The 18,455-nt window shown below is 42.6% G+C and overlaps 1 protein-coding gene across 1 annotated transcript in view; it reads left to right on the top strand.

The window, feature by feature from the left end:
* The first annotated feature begins 392 nt into the window (after positions 1-392).
* Positions 393-18,455, top strand: part of LOC126198282 (uncharacterized) — a 98,072-nt gene continuing 80,009 nt past the window's right edge. Inside the window, exon 1 of the mRNA XM_049935031.1 lies at positions 393-593. Coding sequence (XP_049790988.1) covers positions 393-593 — 201 coding nt within the window. The remainder of the gene's footprint in view (positions 594-18,455) is intronic.

The following is an 18,455-nucleotide window of genomic DNA, read 5'->3' as shown; positions in this document are numbered from 1 at the left end:
GGTTGAGTTTCGGGGCCAATTTTACCTGGGCGCTTCGCGTGTACAGGTGCTGTGCATGGGTATGACCGCAGCAAAATTCTCTCGCTGCACTATTGGCGCGACGAAGAGCAGTTCCGTTTGTCGAGTGGCGCGCTGTGCCGAACTGAGTAACTGTAGAACGCTCGTCGAAGAGTTATAGCACACGGACCGGCAGTGGAGTCGGACGGGATCGCGGTCGTGGGTGATGCTGGGGTCGGTACCCTGACGAGCGCAGTGTGTGGCACGCGATGGCCTTCCTGGGAGAGAACTTGACGGAGGTGGCGTCGACGGCGGCGGCGGCGGCGGCAGGGGCGGCGGGGGCGGCGGCGGCGGCGGCTGGGGACGGCTCGCTGTGGGGCGGCAAGCTGACGGCGATGCTGGGCCTCTGGCTGGGCTCGTTTCTGGCGGGGGTGCTGCCGCAGCTGCTGCGCGCCACGGTGGCGCCGCCCCCGCAGCTGCAGCCGGCCAAGGGGCTGGGCTTCTGCGCCCGCAACGAGGAGCTGCTCGTCTCGCTGCTGCTCTGCTTCGGCGGCGGCGTCCTACTCTTCACCACCTTCATTCACCTGCAGCCAGAGGTACCAACACCTGCACAACTCCATAATTAACTTTTCACTCCAGTGCTATTATACTACGTCCCCATCATCGCTACGTTCATACACCTGCAGCCAGAGGTACCAACACCTGCAAACTTCATAATTAACCTCTCACCACCAATGCTATTATACTGCGCCCCCCCCCTCATCGCCACGTTCATACACCTGCAGCCAGAAGTACCAACAGCTGCGCAATTTCAAATAAACATCCCTCACTACAGGTTGCTAATATACTGCGTCCTCCTCATCACTACCTCCATACTCTTCCAGCCAGAGATATCAACACCTGCACAACTTCAAAATAAAGATGTCTCACTACCACAGCTATTATACTGAGTCTTCCTCTTCACGAGCTTCATACACCTACAGCCAGAGGCACCGACACCTGGGCAACTTCCAAATAAACATCTCTCACTACCGCTCCTATTATACAGCGTCCTTCTCTTCACTGCCACCTTCATACACCTGCAGCCAGAGGTGCATGACATCTAAATAAACATCTCTCGCAACCATTACTATTATATATGAAGATAATAACTGTTCTCGAAAGAACAAATACCATTGATGAGCCTGCAGCTTCTTTACAATAAATGATAATTAATTGAAACCCTCAGCTGCCGACAGGTGTTCTTGACATACCTCGATGGGGACAGCTGAAAATGTGTGCACCGACCGGGACTCGAACCTGGGATCTTATTACATGGCAGACGCTCTACTCATCTGAGCCACCGAGGACACAGATGAATAACGCGTCTGCAGGGACTTATCCCTTGCACGCTTCCCGGGAGATCCACATTCCCAACTGTCTACAATCTACATACGTAATATTCCTAATAGATACTTTCCTCATCAACTCATTACTCGCTCCCACTAAGGTGACGATTCCCTTGAGAGTTCGGGCAACCTGTGCGGATTAGCACAGACGAAGGTTAAATGGCATATAGTTAAATGGCTACCTGCAGCCAGAGGTATCAACCCCTGCACGAATTCAGAATAAACACCTCTCACAAGTAGTGATACTGTACTGACTACTAACAATACAATGTATTCTAATAAACAGTTTCCGTTTCTTGAGGCAAGTCATTTTTCGATGTAAAGTGATTTTTTAAAATGAACCCTTTAATTTACGGTTTAGCAAGTATCGAATTTATCCCGCTTGGGCATTGTAAAGCTACATCACACCAAAAATTATGGTGTCTGTAGCAACAAGTCATGTCTGTAATAAGGGCTTCGCATAACCACAACTATCATATACTAGAAGTGCATATGAAAAATGGAAAACAAAACTGCAATCCTTAAGAGGGTTTTGTCTCTGTACCAGAATACAAGACATAAAGATGCCTCAATTATGCTTTATCATATAGATTAGAAAAGTCCTATCTTTTGCAACTGAAGGCTTTAACTGCATGTACCAAATATGTATCGCCTGTTCCTGTTAGGCACTTTCACTGGTCTGTAATATAAATGAAATTATTTAATTATACTTATTTTGCTAGGGTATCTATAGTGATGCTTGACTAACTATTTAATTATCTGTTTGCGAATACAGGGTATCCTAGGAGAATTCGTCAGTATTCGAGGATATGACAGAAACCATCATTTGAAACAAAAACTTCATATGGAATATGCCCCGTACAAATGGTTTCCGAGATAGAACACATTTAATGCATATTGTCATTTATTTTCTGTATTATTCAATACGTTGCCTGACTTACACACCTGTACACATCTATAGCTTTTAGTAAACATAACAACATTTGTTTTACAAACTATCAGTTGAAAAACACGTATTTTTAATGCATTCACCACTAAACAAAATCGGACACGTCACATTACAGCTGTTCTACAGTTCACAATAGATATTCGAATATCCCACTGTCAACTGCAGTGCACTTGTGCACTCTTGGGAGAACATGTTGTGTTGGTTGTCTGAGTGTTTGTACATGTTCACTAATGAGGGCAGGAGCGCCCATGGCGCGATCGTGCATTCGTCTCGCGTATTCACCTTTCGTTTGCACACGCCATAGTTCACACAAACCCATAAACAAAGACATCCAGAGCAAAGAGGCTGAAAGCAATGAGGTATGTTGGGCTAGAATAAAACCTCAAAGAGGTTGGGTGGGTAAGACATATACGTGCGCACCACTAGCTCAAAAACAAATACATGTTAAATGTATTCTGTCTCGGAAAATATTCGGAACTGGGAACTTGTCCATATGAAGCTTTCTACTTCAAATTAGCGTTTTTCTCACATCCCTGAATATTAAACATTTCTCCTGGGACACCCTGCATTTGATAGTGTTTTTTTTACACTTATATTCATTTTATGTCGTTTTCATGTATTTCTGTGTCTCACTGTATGTACTACGTGAACCCAGTACAGATTTTCGATACATAGATCACATTTTATCATAGGAGGTTGGTTGATGGGGCACTATGTGTGTGTGTGTGTGTGTGTGTGTGTGTGTGTGTTTATGAAAAGTTATGATAGCTGCAAAGAACTGATACAGATCTCATATCAAAATATGTATAAATATTTCCTTTATATCATAAGCCACTGAAAAAGTCTAGCATGGGTGGGCAATACACATTTGATAGACACAAATAGAATATTCATTTGCGAAATATGGTATTTTTTTCTTATCTGCGTGATAAATCACAACTGAAGTAGCATCTACAAATACTAACTACAAACGTGTGTTAGCCTAACTATTAAAATGGGAACAGATATAGTTACACCAACGTTTCACTATGCACTGTATGCTGGCGTAGTGACAAAACCTGCACAAGGTTGCTTTTTTTCCTATTTTACTTGTGGACATCACGTCTGAAATAGTTGTTCCCTTACCAACTATATTTGTGCGAAATCCTTGTTAAGGATACCATCCCAAGTTCCTATTTGCCGTATAATTCTTGCTGTGATGCAACATGATAATGACCAAGGGTTCGTAGTTAGCTAATCGCTAAATTAGGAAATAAAATGTTTATTTCGAAATGTAATAACAGCCTACATAGGAAAACGACTTCCCTCAGGAAATTCACAACGACCCCACACCCTGCTGAGACCCTTCCCTCTATTATTGCACAAAACATTTAAATTTGCAGTTTGAGAAATTTCCTTAGTTATTGTTTAAAAAAGTCCACTTTTTTTAGCAATAACAGTGTTTGGGTAGTGCAAACATAATGAGTAAGAAAGAAGGTTGTAAAATAAAAAAAATACTGCTCATCTATTTGTTGTGACTCCTCGACGAACACGTAGCTCGTGGAAAGAATAATTTTGCGTCTAGTTAATGTGATCCCGGTTTCGATTTCAGCTAAGAACAGTGAGTGGTTAAAACATATTCACTTGCTGATTTGTTGCCTTCACATACCAAACTTTTGATGTTTCGACATTGCCTTCAAACTTATAACTTTTTCATTATAGTCGGTCACAACTTTTCCACAGATCACAATCTTATTTTCTCTTCAAAAATAATGTTTACACAAGGGAAACAGTAAATCAATGCGTAAACTCACAAATTTCATCAGATAGAATAAGTTGAAGTAATTTCCAAGCATACAATGTAATTGCAACTGTTCAACATGGCAGCTTGTACCAACAACTACTTCTCACGCTCGCCAACATCATATGATTTGCGATTACCCACCAAGAAGAATGAAAATCGTGTACAAACCAACGAAAATTTGTCACCTAACGAATGACTTACTTATTAATGATCTTTTTGGACTTATTTTCAAAGTTTATGAGTATCAATTTTGTAATGTTGATGACTTCAAATGGAAATAACATTAAATACATTTCAAAATAAATGTAATATATGATAAATAATCAGGTTATTTAAAAAAATAAAACACATATTATACACATTATTAAAACTGTACTAAACTTGAAATAATATTTTGAGCTTGTTGGTATCGTGTAATAAATATATAAAATGTGTCAGGTAATCCTTTTCATAACTCTATCGAAAGATACTATACGTGATGAAAGATAAGCCAGTGATCAGTTTGAAAATCAAGCGAGTGAAGGCTTCTGCAGCAGCTGTCGCTTAGATACCCTTCTTATTTCGTGATTTCGGTTCACGGAGTTGTAATTTTCGGCAGTTGATAGTACGCCGATGCGTATGTACTTCTGTGTTTAATATTCTTAACTTTTGTTAGGTTTAAGTAGTTCTAAGTTCTAGGGGACTGATGACCTCAGCAGTTAAGTCCCATAGTGCTCAGAGCCATTTGAACCGCTTTAAAGCTGTCTCTCTACCGTTCCACTCTCGAACGGTGCGCGAGAAAAACAAGCACTTAAATTTTTTTGTGCGAGCCTTGCTTTCTCTAAATTTAATTGTGATGATCATTGCTCCCTATGTAGGTGGGTGGCAACAGAATGTTTTCGCAGTCGGAGAAGAAAACTGGTGATTGAAATTTCATGAGAAGATCCCGTCGCAACGAAAAACGCCTTTGTTTTAATGATTGCCTCTCCAATTCACCTACTAATGTCTGTGACACTATCTCCCCTATAAAACGAGCTGCCCTTCTTTGTACTTTTTCGATGTCATTCGTCAGTCCCACCTGATGCGGATCTCACACCGCACAGCAATACTCCAGAATAGGGCGGACAAGCGTGGTGTAATCAGTCTCTTTAGTAGACCTGTTGCACCTTCTAAGTGTTCTGCCAATGAATCGCAGTCTTTGGTTTGCTCTACCCACAATATTATCTATGTGATCGTTCCTATTTAGGTTATCTGTAATTGTAATCCTTAAGTATTTAGTTGAATTTACAGCCTTCAGATTTGTGTAACTTATCACGTAATCGAAATTTAGCTGATTTCCTTTAGTACTCATGTGAATAACTTCACACTTTTCTTTATTCAGAATCAATTGACACTTTTCGCACCATGCAGATATCTTATCTAAATCATTTTGCAAGTCGTTTTGATCATCTGATGACTTTACAAGACGGTAAATGACAGCATCATCTGCAAACAATCTAGGACGGCTACTCAGATTGTCTCCTATGTCGTTAATATAGACCAGGAACAATAGAGGGCCTTTAACACTTCCTTGGGGAACGCCGGATATTACTTGTGTTTTACTCGATGACTTTCCGTCTATTTCTACGAACTGTGGCCTTTCCGACAGGAAATCACGAATCCAGTCGCACAACTGAGGCGATACTCCGTAGGCACGCAGTTTGGTTAGAAGACGCTTGTGAGGAAGGGTGTCGAAAGCCTTCTGGAAATCTAAAAATATGCAATCAATTTGACATCCCCTGTCGATATCACTCATTACTTCATGAGTATAAAGAGCTAGTTGTGTTTCAAAAGAACGATATTTTCTGAATCCTTGCTGACTATATGTCAATAAATCGTTTTCTTCGAGGTACTTTATAGTGTTCGAATACAGCATATGTTCCAAAACCCTACTGCAAATTGACGTTAGTGGTATAGGCCTGTAATTCAGCGGATTACTCCTACTTCCCTTTTTGGGTATCGGTGTGAGCAATTTTCCAGTGTTTGGTCGTTCCTTCCCTTCTCCTGCACTTTACGCCGCATTCTCACTGATCACATCGCCTATTTTCGCCTGGTGTCACAAAGTGGAAATATCATTTTTTCAGCATACACCGTGAGCTCTCCGATTAACGAACATATGTACGATGTTTCAGCGTCCTGCGATGTATACAGCCCGTACTGCAGCACTCGTAACACTGTTTAATTTTAACCACACGGCAGTAGTGCACAATGGCAGGAAATAAAGTCCAAGCCGGAACGTTTCTGCAGACTTGTACGAGTATGTACACAAACTGAACATCACTGAATTACAGGAATATCCCACACCTATTGTACTACTGCCAGCACAAAAGGAATAGGAGAGACACGCGCTTTATTTAGAACAAACGCGCTCGGGTGTTCACGACGGGCAAACGCTCGCATCTGAGAAGTCACCGCCAGCAGCAGGCACGAGTGAAATGACAGAATTAAAACGCCTTCCACGCGCGCCCAGCAGCATTGGAAATACAGATTGACGATCCATCGTATGACCTGTCGCTACTTGCCTATGCACTGAAAAACACCTCCAGAGACGAAAATGTGTGCAGTGGACGCCATATGTAACCAGTCTTTTACTTTTTTTTTTTTGCGTCATCTGTCTTCTGACTGGTTTGAAGCGGCCCTCCTCGAATTCCTCTCCTGTGTCGACCTCTTCATCACAGGGTAGCACTTGCAACATACGTCCTCAATTATTTGCTGGATGTATTCCAATTCTGTCTACTTCTACAGTTTTTGCCCTTTACAGCTCCCTCTAGAACCATGGAAGTCATTCTCTGATGTCTTAACGGATCCTTTTATCCTGTCCCTTCTCCTCGTCAGTGTTTTCCGCAAATACCTTATTTTCCGACTCTGCGCAGAACCTCCTCATTCCTCGCATGATCAGTCCACCTAATTTTAAACAATCGTCTGTAGCCCTACATCCCAAATGCTTCGATTCTATTCTGTTCCGGTTTTCCCACAGTCCATATTTCACTATCATACAATACTGTGCTCCAGACGTACAGTCTCAGACATTTCTACCTCAAATTAAGGCCAATATTTGATACTAGGAGACTTCTCTTGGCCGTGAATGACGTTTTTGCCATTGCTAGTCTGCTTTTGATGTCCTCCTTGATCCGTCCGTCACTGGTTATTTTACGGCCTAGATCGTAGAATTCGTGAACTTCATCTACTTCGTGGCAATCAATCCTGATGTTAATTTTCTAACTGTTCTCATTTCTGCTACTTCTCATTACTTTCGTCTTTCTTCGATATACTCTCAGTCCATAATCTGTACTCATTAGACTATTCATTCCATTGAGCAGATCATGTGATTCTTCTTCACCATCACTCAGGATAGCAATGTCATCAGTGTATCGTATCACTGATATCCTTTCAACTTGAATTTTAATTCCACTCCTGAGCATTTCTTTTATTTCCATCATTGCTGCCTCGATGTACAGATTGAACGGTAGGGGCGAAAGGCTACTCCCCTGTCTTACACCCTTTTTGTTTCGAACACTTCGTTCTTGGTCGTCCACTCTTATTATTCCTTCTTGGCTCTTGTACGTATTGTATCTACATCTACATCTACGTGGATACTCTGAAAATCACATTTAAGTGCCTGGCAAAGGGTTCATCGAACCAACTTCACAATTCTCTATTATTCCAATCTCGAATAGCGCGCGGAAAGAATGAACACCTCTATCTTTCCGTAAGTGCTTTGATTTCCCTTCTTTTATCGTGGTGATCGTTCCGCCCTAAGTAGGTCGGTGTCAACAAAATATTTTCGCATTCGGAGGAGAGAGTTGGTGATTGGAATTTCGTGAGAAGATTCCGTCGCAACGAAAAACGTCTTCTTTTAATGATTTTCAGCCCAAATCCTGTTTTATTTCTTTGACACTCTCTCCCATATTTCGCGACAATACAAAACGTGCTGCCTTTATTTGAACTTTTTCGATGTACTCCGTCAGTCCTATCTGGCAAGGATCCCAAACCACGCAGCAGTATTCTAAAAGACGACGGACAAGCGTAGTGTAGGCAGTCTCCTTAGTAGGTCTGTTACATTTTCTAAGTGTCCTGCCAATAAAACGCAGCCTTTGGTTAGCCTTCCCCACAACATTTTCCATGTGTTCCTTCCAATTTAAGTTGTTCGTAATTGTAATACCTAGGTATTTAGTTGAATTTACGGCTTTTAGATTAGTCTGATTTATCGTGCAACCGAAGTTTAACGAGTTCCTTTTAGCACTCATGTGGATGACCTCACACTTTTCGTTATTTAGGGGCAGCTGCCACTTTTCGCACCATTCAGATATTTTTTCTAAATCATTTTGCAGTTTGTTTTGATCTTCTGATGACTTTATTAGTCGATAAACGACAGCGTCATCTGCAGACAACCGAAGACGGCTGCTCAGATTGTCTCCCGAATCGTTTATATAGATGAGGAACAGAAAAGGGCCTATAACACTATCTTTGGGAACGCCTGAAATCACTTCTGTTTTACTCGATGGGTGTATTACCCATCTCTCCATATAGTTTACCCCTGTTTTTCCAAGACTTTTGTAACTGTAATATTCCCAGAAACGAGGCGTTATTGACATTCCATCAGCCTGACATACGTATTTCTACCCGTAGCAATACCTGTACAGTAACCATTGTTGCGTAGGATGCACTCTATTTAATGTCAAAGTCAATGTCACTACAGCAGTGCATTGCACGATGCAAGGTATGACCTGCCTTCGCACATTACAGTATGTGTTATCTTCTTAAAATTCATCTTTCGTCAACACAGGAATGTGTTCCCCGTATAGAGCTCCGCACATGCGCTTTGGTTGTGACCTTTTAAAAAAATATGATGAAACTCCTGTACAGTAACAATACAGGAACTATAACAACCACCGACAAGGTCATGGATATTCAGCAGAGATGTTAGCTGTGCTTTACCTCCCGTGTTAAACATATCTTTTACTACCCCTAAGCACCGAAAAAAAGTTATTTTATGAACAAGCCCATGACCAAAGGTGTTTCCGCTACTAAAAACCCTAACAGTTGCAGCCGTTGTCATTTAAAAGTTGGTGGCAACTACAGACCATGGTTAAATGGATTTCAGAAAGTCCGAAGAAGATACTTTGCTTTCCCGTTACTTGGATTTCTTCCTGATGATTTTGGGTAAACGCTACAAAATTCTGTGTATTGGGAAATTCTCGAAAGGCATCCATTCAGCCTTGTGAGAAAAACAGCTTTTTCGTCTGTCTTCTGACTACATTGATGCGGCTCGCCACAATTTCCTGTGTCAGCCTCTTCGTCTCTTGTGTAACACTTACACTTAAACACTTCAATCATTTGTTGGATGTATTCCAATCTTCCCCTTCATTTTTTATAGTCTACGGTTCTCTCCAGTACAGTGGAATCAGTTCCATGATGTTTCAACACCTAACCTATCATCCTGTCCCTTTATTCTAGCCGGTGTTTTCCACTAATATCTTTCCTCGAGGAATCTACGCAGCACCTCTTTTCTTCTATCATCAGTCCACTTAATTTTCACTCTCCCTCTGTGGCTCCACATCTTAAACTCTTCGATTCTCTTTTTTTCCGATTTCCCCATCGAATCACAACCTGCTGAATGCGTCTTCCCTTTGGCTCTGGAAAACCTCCTCCACCGTAGAATCATCTATCCGTCAGTGGTGTTGTCCACGCAGAGGTTCGTAAGCTTTTCGAAAAAGCTTGAAAACGCTAGACTCTAGATCTGGCGAGTAAGGAAGATACGGCGAGGTTTTGAATCCTGGAAGTGAAGAAAAAGGACAAGGTGCCTTGAGCATTGCGATCGGACGCATGCATTCGTCGCATTACTTTCGAAGTCTTTCGTCGCCTCTTTGCTTAATCTCAGATTTCAAACGGGGTGGAAGAAATTGATAAGGACAATCTAAAAATAAAGTCAGTATAGCCTTCACAGAACAGTAGTGCTTCATTGTTGAAGGGAAATGAATCTACGTGTAAGGTCCGTTTCCCGGAAGTAAGCCGGCCGGTGTGGCCGTGCGGGTCTAGGCGCTTCAGTTTGGAACCGCGTGACCGCTACGGTCGCAGGTTCGAATCCTGCCTCGGGCATGGATGTGTGTGATGTCCTTAGGCTAGTTAGGTTTAAGTAGTTCTAAGTTCTAGGGGACTGATGACCACAGATGTTAAGTCCCATAGTGCTCAGAGCCATTTGAACCATTTGAACCGGAAATAATAGTGAATCCAACAATCTTCCACTGCGATCAGATGGCTGAAGTCTCATCTCCCTTACCCGTGCACATTCTAAACATTTTCGTCGCGTAATACATGTGCTGCTTCCTTCGAACTGTCTTTGACATACGAGAAGCGGGAAATATGACGTATCTTGTGTACTGACCCTACACTAATTCCAGCTTCTCTGTCAACTACCCAATGTTCTCGATTATTTGCCAGATATATTACAATCCCTCTCTTCCCCCATTTATTTTTTCTTCTATGGTTCCTTCTTGTACCACGGAAGTTATCCCCTGACGTCTTAAAGTACCGGGTGATCAAAAAGTCTGTATAAATTTGAAAACTGAATAAATCACGGAATAATGTAGATAGAGAGGTACAAATTGACACACGTGCTTGGAATGACATGGAGTTTTATTAGAACAAAAAAATAAATAAATAAAAACGTTCAAAAAAGCCCGACAGATGGCGCTCCATCTGATCAGAATAGCAATAATTAGCATAACAAAGTAAGACAAAGCAAAGATCATATTCTTTACAGGAAATGCTCAATATGTCCACCATCATTCCTCAACAATAGCTGTAGTCGACGAATAGTGTTGTGAACAGAACTGTAAAGCATGTCCGGAGTTATGGTGAGGCATTGGCGTTGGATGTTGTCTTTCAGCATCCCTAGAGATGTCGGTCGATTACGATACACTTGCGACTTCAGGTAACCCCAAATCCAATAATCGCACGGACTGAGGTCTGGGGACCTGGGAGGCCAAGCATGACGAAATTGGCTGCTGAGTACACGATCATCACCAAACGACGCGCGCAAGAGATCTTTCACGCGTCTAGCAATATGGGGTGATTTTTTTTGGTTCTAATAAAATCCTATGTCATTCCAAGCATGTGTGTCAATTTTTACCTTTCTATCTGCATTATTCCGTGATTTATTAAGTTTTCAAATTTATACTGACTTTTTGATCACCCGGTATGTCCAGCCGTCCTTTCTCTTCTTCTAGTCAGTGTTCCCAATGTATTTCCTTCTCATTTCTTATCATTCCACCTACTTTTCACCAGCCTTCTGTAGCACTGCGCTTTAAACTCTTTTAGTTTCTCGTTTTCCGGATTTCTCACAGTCCAAATATATGTTCTCAAAAAATTTTCCGTAAGTCGAGGCTTACGGTTGATACTAGTACAATTCTTTTAGTGAGGAATGCTGTCTCAGCCTTCGCTAGTCTATCATGCGTTGCTTTGCTTCCAAGGTAGTATAATTCCATCATTTTGTCAATTTCGTACTACGTAGGGTGACCAGAGGTCCGGATTAATCCGGACATGTCCTCCTTTTTAGCTCTTTGTCCGGGGTCCGGGCGGAGTTTTACAGTGTCCGGCTTTTTCGGAAAGTTGAGCGTAATACAGTTAAATTTACAATTCGTCCCGTTCTATTGCTCTTTTTTTAAATATTTTAAGTATTGGCACAGATTTCGCGATAAACACGCGCGAATGCGGTGTTAGTAGGTGGCACCAGGATCGTCGATGTTACCGTTGATCTACCTGTAAGCGAATGCAAATATCGATTATTTAAAATTTTCGTTCCGTATCTTCGCTTTGTATTGGCTTGGCTTCCTGTAGTGCAAGTGTGATTTGTGAGTGTAATTTTTAACCGAGTGAGTTACGTAAAATATTTGGCTATGCCTAAACGAAAGAGTACATTTTCCGATGTCCTTTCCTGCAAATATCCGGCTTTAAGAAAGGGAGAAATGAATTTGAAGCGGAATGTAAGATATGTGGAGCTGATTCGTACGTCTCAGTGGACAATAAAGGTAAGAAATAACTCGACAGATTAACTGTCACGCTTTTATTTCATTGTTTCATAGTCATTCAATTTATTTGTATTCGGAAGGTTAAAGTGCAGTTTACATGTCGTCAGCTGCTGCTTGAATTGTAGATGTTGGTAGCGGTGCGTCGAATGAAGGGAGGTAAATGGTCTTACGGTTTTCGCTTTGTAAACAATTCCGTGTTGCTGACATAACAAAACAATTGACGCCACACTGTCACCACAATGAATGTTTTTAATTTTTTTTATATTGCTCATTTAACCACCAGCTGACCATCAGGAACAATCAACTACTAGTTTTACCGGTAATGCCCGGCAGTCACGTGACTTGTCCAAAGCTAACGGGTGGTATCGTCAACTGCAGGTGACCCGTTTGATGTGTCCTCTTTTTTCTTCCTTTGTCCTCCTTTTTGAAGCTGTTTGTCCTCCTTTTTAAACAATTGCATCTGGTCACCCAAGTACTACGTAATTTTGATAATTTTATCGCTAATATCATTTATCCTAGAAAATCATCCCATTCGTTTTTCTTTCAACAAGCGCATATTCGTCACTTAAACGCAAAAAGAGTAAGCCGCCAGAATAAGAAACCAACGAACTGAGGCGCAAGACGCCGAAGGCCATTGAAGACGAAAGCCCTGTTACCAGGTTGTGGGCCACACAACGTACATTCTGTTAATGGAAACACAAAGCCGCAGCCAAGCGTCCTGCGGCGTATTCTGCGCTCAGTCGGGCAAACAAGTAAATCACTCAGTTTAAACGGCTTACGGTCCGCAGGACTTTTAGGACGCAGTCGATTGAGCCGGCCATTACCAGCCGGCAGCTGCGCGAAGCTGGGGACATGCATTAGTGGTGTTCGATATGCGTATCAGATGGCGCGCTGCACTCTGTGGCCTAGGTCAGTTGGCGGTGGTGCGTTGTTGTGGCGCTCGATAGGGAGGACGCACCCACGTAATGCGAGTTGTTCACATCGCTGCAGTTTTACTGGTGAGCGTAGGTGGCAGGGAACAGAGTTTTGCGTGTATCTCAACTGCCTAGACGTCTAGGCAGTTCAGGCACACGGAAAACTCTGTTTTCTTTGAACTAAGATTCGTGAATTTCTTAAATAACACCATGTAGCCTACAACTGATAATTTTTAGTTCTTTTTCGCAATGAAGCACTACTTCGATCATATACCATTTTCAAACACCCTGTTAACACTCTTCTTACAAAAACAATATTTGATATTCAACATGGTGTTATTAGTTAAAGGGCAATGTCTAAACAGAACATACATTACTTTGTACACTATTGGCCATTAAAATTGCTAAACCAAGAAGAAATACAGATGATAAACGGGTATTCATTGGACAGTTATATTATACTAGAACTGACATGTGATTACATTTTCACGCAATTTGAGTGCATAGATCCTGAGAAATCAGTACCCAGAACAACCACCTCTGGCCGTAATAACGGCCTTGATACGCCTGGGCATTAAGTCAAACAGAGCTTGGATGGCGTGTACAGGTACAGCTGCCCATGGAGCTTCAACACGATACCACAGTTCATCAAGAGTAGTGACTGGCGTATTGTGACGAGCCAGTTGCTCGGCCACCATTGACCAGACGTTTTCAGTTGGTGAGAGATCTGGAGAATGTGCTGGCCAGGGCAGCAGTTGAAAATTTTCTGTATCCAGAAAGGCCCGTACAGGACCTACAACATGCGGTCGTGCATTATCCTGCCGAAATGTAGAGTTTCGCAGGGATCGAATGAAGGGTAGAGCCACGGGTCGTAACACATCTCAGATGTAACGTCCACTGTTCAAAGTGCCGTCAGTGCGAACATCACACGGAATCAGCAACGACGAACGAAAAGATGTACCGGACCGGAATTCGAACTTGGGATCTCCTGCTTACTAGGCAGGTGCGTTTACCACTGCGCCACCCGGGACACCGTGGTATCCCAACTGCGCGGACTATCTCGCCACGTCTGACGGCCGATCCACATTGCCATCCCGCTGTCCCTATTCATTCTCTCCATGTTCGCTACTCTGAGTTTGTTAATTTCTGGTAAGATCTTATGGGACCAAACTGCTGAGGTCATCGGTCCCCAAGCTTACACACTGCTTAATTTAACTTAGACTAACTTACGCTAAGGACAACACACACACCCCTCACGAGGGAGGACTCGAACCTCCGTGAGAGGGAGCCGCGTGGTCCGTGACAAGGAGCCGAAGACCACGCGGCTACCCGGCGCAGCTTCGCTACTCTCAGATCGATATAGGAAGTCGAACGTATTTGTACATCCGCAATGATGGAGGTGAATCCATTTCCCAGCTAGGAAAATCAGTCAGTTATATGAAAACGTGGTGTCTGTCCTTTCGGACATGACTCAAAGAACAGACACCACGCCTTCCTATAATTGTTATCTGAGATGGTTTTTCCAAAGATGAGTACTTGCAACATGAATGGATAGTTCGAGGCAAAAGCGCGGAAAGTGAATATGAATACTGCACGTGTGTGTTCATTTCGTTTTCGTTCCGAAGACTGTGAACGAGATTTGAGAAACGAACTTCTAGGGTTACCTTCAAGAAAAAAGTTACTACCCACAGCAGTCTCCAGCGTAAACATTACGAACTGGAGTTTGGAAGACATTACAGATAGCAGAGATGTAAGCGGAAAGACAAGAAGTCAGTACGTAGATAACACTCAGAATAGTTATAACAAAAAACCACCTTAAAATAAATTAATTCATATAAATTTAATACTTTTTCACGCGGAATTGGATTACGGAGCGTTAGTGAATGACTCGTTACATCGTGTAGGAAGTAACTAAATTATATTGCTCAGGTTTATTAGCTGTTGCTACCGAATACTTCATTTCTCGTGTAATTAGCCGATATTTTTTCCGTGTTCTCAAGAAGTGTTAACTATTTCAATGTAAGAATATAGTACAACTAGCAACTGAGCTCTTAAATCTGTACATTTCACGTGCTATTCTAAGTAATTAAGAATAATACTTGATAAGATCTGTCCTTGACAGGCTGAAGGCTGTCAGATCAAAACCTCTCCATTAGTGGCAAATTTATCTTTAAACTGTATTGGAGTAAGCTATTGCTACGATTTGTGTCACTTATATCACTTTTTCTATTATTTATTTGATTAATAATGAGGAAATAAAATTCATGCCTTAGAGATCTGGAAATCATGGACAACAACACTGCGAAGCAAGAAATTTGCAAAATCGAGCTTTGACGACTTTACAAAATGCGTTACCGAAAAAGAATGAAAGTCGACCAGACCACACACATCTGATGATCCCGTTCATGAACTCAGTAAAACAGTTATTAAGGATTTAGAACTTAAGGAACTGAGGGTCCAGATTTAACTTAGTCTTACGTAGTGAAGCAAATGCTCTTCACCGTGTTCTGTCATTAAAGTGGGCAAAAAGGTCATCTGACGCTGAGGAAAAGAACCAAATTACACAGAAGTGTGAGCAATGTGTTGACAAAATGTCTGTTGAACGGAAGCAAAAAGGCAAAGTGGAATTCAGAGAACATTGTCCATTCATTATTCCAAGATCTCAATCGCCAAAACCTTGTTTGCAAAAGCGAAAAGTACCTTTGTTGTGCAGCATTTCAGAAATGGACAAAGGAATTTAAATGCAGACCACATGCGCTCGAAGATATTCTATGTTTATTGAAGGCTAGGTCAAAACCTTTTACTACCCAAGAGACACTAGCAGTTTTGACATTTGACGAAATGAATGGTGATGTTAGCATATGTTACGATACGTCGAAGGACATAGTGTAGCAGCCGGTCCACAATTCAGCGTTCAAGTTTGAATGACCCGTTGGTTGTGTAAGTTGTGGAAGCAACCGGTTTATTACGACTTCGACAATGTTATGATTAGTATTTTGCTTCAGATTATCATTAAGACAGTAGAGGAATCGGGAATAAATGCTGTAGCTGTGACATATGACACGGGTTGAAAAAATGTAAAAGTTTGAAAGGAACTGCGCGTCGATACAGATAAAACATATTTCGCAAATCCAGAGGACGATACCAGGAATGCACGAGTTTCCTTCGCTGTATCACATCTGTTAAAGTTATTGAGGAATCGTCTCATTATGCTACCCAATTTCGTCCGGACAGGTCTTGGATGGTCCAACGGTATCGACCAGTCGCCGTGTCATCCTCACCTCACAGGTGTCACTGGATGCGGATGTGGAGGGGCACACCGCTCTCCCGGCTGTATGTCAGTTTACGAACATCATGAATAGCGACAACGTTGTTCTCGTGAAAGCTCAATATAGAATCGGTAGCCAACATAGAGGAATCAATAATTCTGCTGCCACAGTCACACAACCACGGCAGTAGGATGAGAGAGGACGCATACATGAGCATAGACAGTCATTTCCCCCTCTGTCCATACGTGCTTGGAACAGAAGAGTGTGTGGATTGTACTACTCAGGGTGTAGCAGAGATATATGTAGATGCAAATAAGAGGAGACGGCGTGCACACATTCCTTTTTTAGCAGAAAATGACGATTTGTGTTGTCAGCGGCGGCGTGGAGTTATCGAGAAATATTTCATCTGTCGCTGACTGCAGTGATGGAACCGCTGCAATGCGGTCCCTAGCAGTGTCTCGCGTGAGTTCCGCTGCAACAAGAGCGGCGGAAAGTCGCAAGCTATTGCGCCGCTCGCGAAAAAAATTACGACGTTTTTCACCTGCTTAACGCGCAAAGCTATTACCTCCCTCCTACTTAACACCTGAAACGTCAAGTTACCTGCATCGTTTTTTATCGCGAGGGGGAACAACGTGAAATTTCAAAAGAAAGTGTCTTCAGCTTCTTAAATCCAAAAAAGTAAAGCAAATTGCTTGAACATGGCGGTGCCCTACACTTGATATACAATGGCGGAAAAGAATGACAACACCAAGAGGGAGTTGTGCGACATCAAAGAAAGGTGGCAGGCGTTGTTTCTATATTTGAAATTTGATGTCATTCACATTTCGTGTCAGTCGCATATGAGGATGCAAATCATATTCACTTTAAATACACGCTGTGACGGTCGTGAGTGTTAATCACATTTGAGATGGGACGCGATGGGTTGTTGTTAGCGAGAAATTTCTTTAAGGCGATAAATCCGCCATTATCAACACATTACTGAGTTTGAACGAGGTCGTGTTATAGGCCCACGTGGAACTACCAAGATGGAAGACCATTGTGTTCGGCATACGGGTCTGGCGCATGGTACTGCATCTACAGCAGCAATTTCAGCAGCAGTTGGCACTACAGTGACACAGTGAACCGTTACAAATCGGTTACTTCAAGGATAGCTTGCAGCCAGAAGCATTTTACCTTGCATTCCACTGAGCCCAAACCACCGCCATTTCCGACTTCAGTGGTATAAGGCGAGAGGTCATTGGATTGCAAAAATGGTTCAAATGGCTCTGAGCACTATGGGACTTAACTTCTGAGGTCATCAGTCTCCTAGAACTTAGAGCTACTTAAACCTAACTAACCTAAGGACATCACACACAACACCCAGCCATCACGAGGCAGAGAAAATCCCTGACCCCGCCGGGAATCGAACCCGGGAACCCGGGCGTGGGAAGCGAGAACGCTACCGCACGACCACGAGATGCGGGCTCATTGGATTGCAGGGTGGAGGCCTGCCGTGTTTTCTGATGAAAGCCAGTTCTTCTTCGGTGCCAGTGACGGCCGTAGATTGGTTAGGAGGAGTCCAGCTCAGGGCCTGCAACCAACCTGTATAGGTACTAGACACATTGGACGTACACTTGGAGTTATGGTCTGGGGTGCGACTTCGTGACAGTAGGAGCACTCTGGTCGTAATCCCGCGCATCCTGTCCACAAATCTCTACATCAATTCGACCTATTGTACTGCCATTCACGGACAACATTGCAGGGGGTGTTTTTCAACAGGATAACGCTTGCCCATAAACCGCTGTTGTAAACCAACATTCTCTGCAGAGTGTCGACGTGTTGCCTTGTCCTGCTCGATCACCAGATCGGTTTCCATTATGGGACGTCATCGGACGACAACTTCAGCGTCATCCACAAACAGCATTAACGGTACATGTATTGACCGACGAAGTACAACCTAACATACGGCACCTGCGCAACGCAATGCATGAACGTTTGCTTGCATGCTTACATTCTGTCGGAAACACCGGTTATTAATGTATCAGCATTTCACATCTGCATTAGCTTATTTCACCCTTACGTTAACCTGTGATCTTGGAGTGGGCCATATGTTACGTAGACAAATGTA

The sequence above is a fragment of the Schistocerca nitens genome, chromosome 1 (assembly GCF_023898315.1).
Source record: "Schistocerca nitens isolate TAMUIC-IGC-003100 chromosome 1, iqSchNite1.1, whole genome shotgun sequence".
NCBI classification, from domain to species: Eukaryota; Metazoa; Arthropoda; class Insecta; order Orthoptera; family Acrididae; genus Schistocerca; species Schistocerca nitens.
The sequence above is the reverse complement of the archived record's forward strand: the minus strand, read 5'-3'. Positions and strand labels throughout refer to the sequence as shown.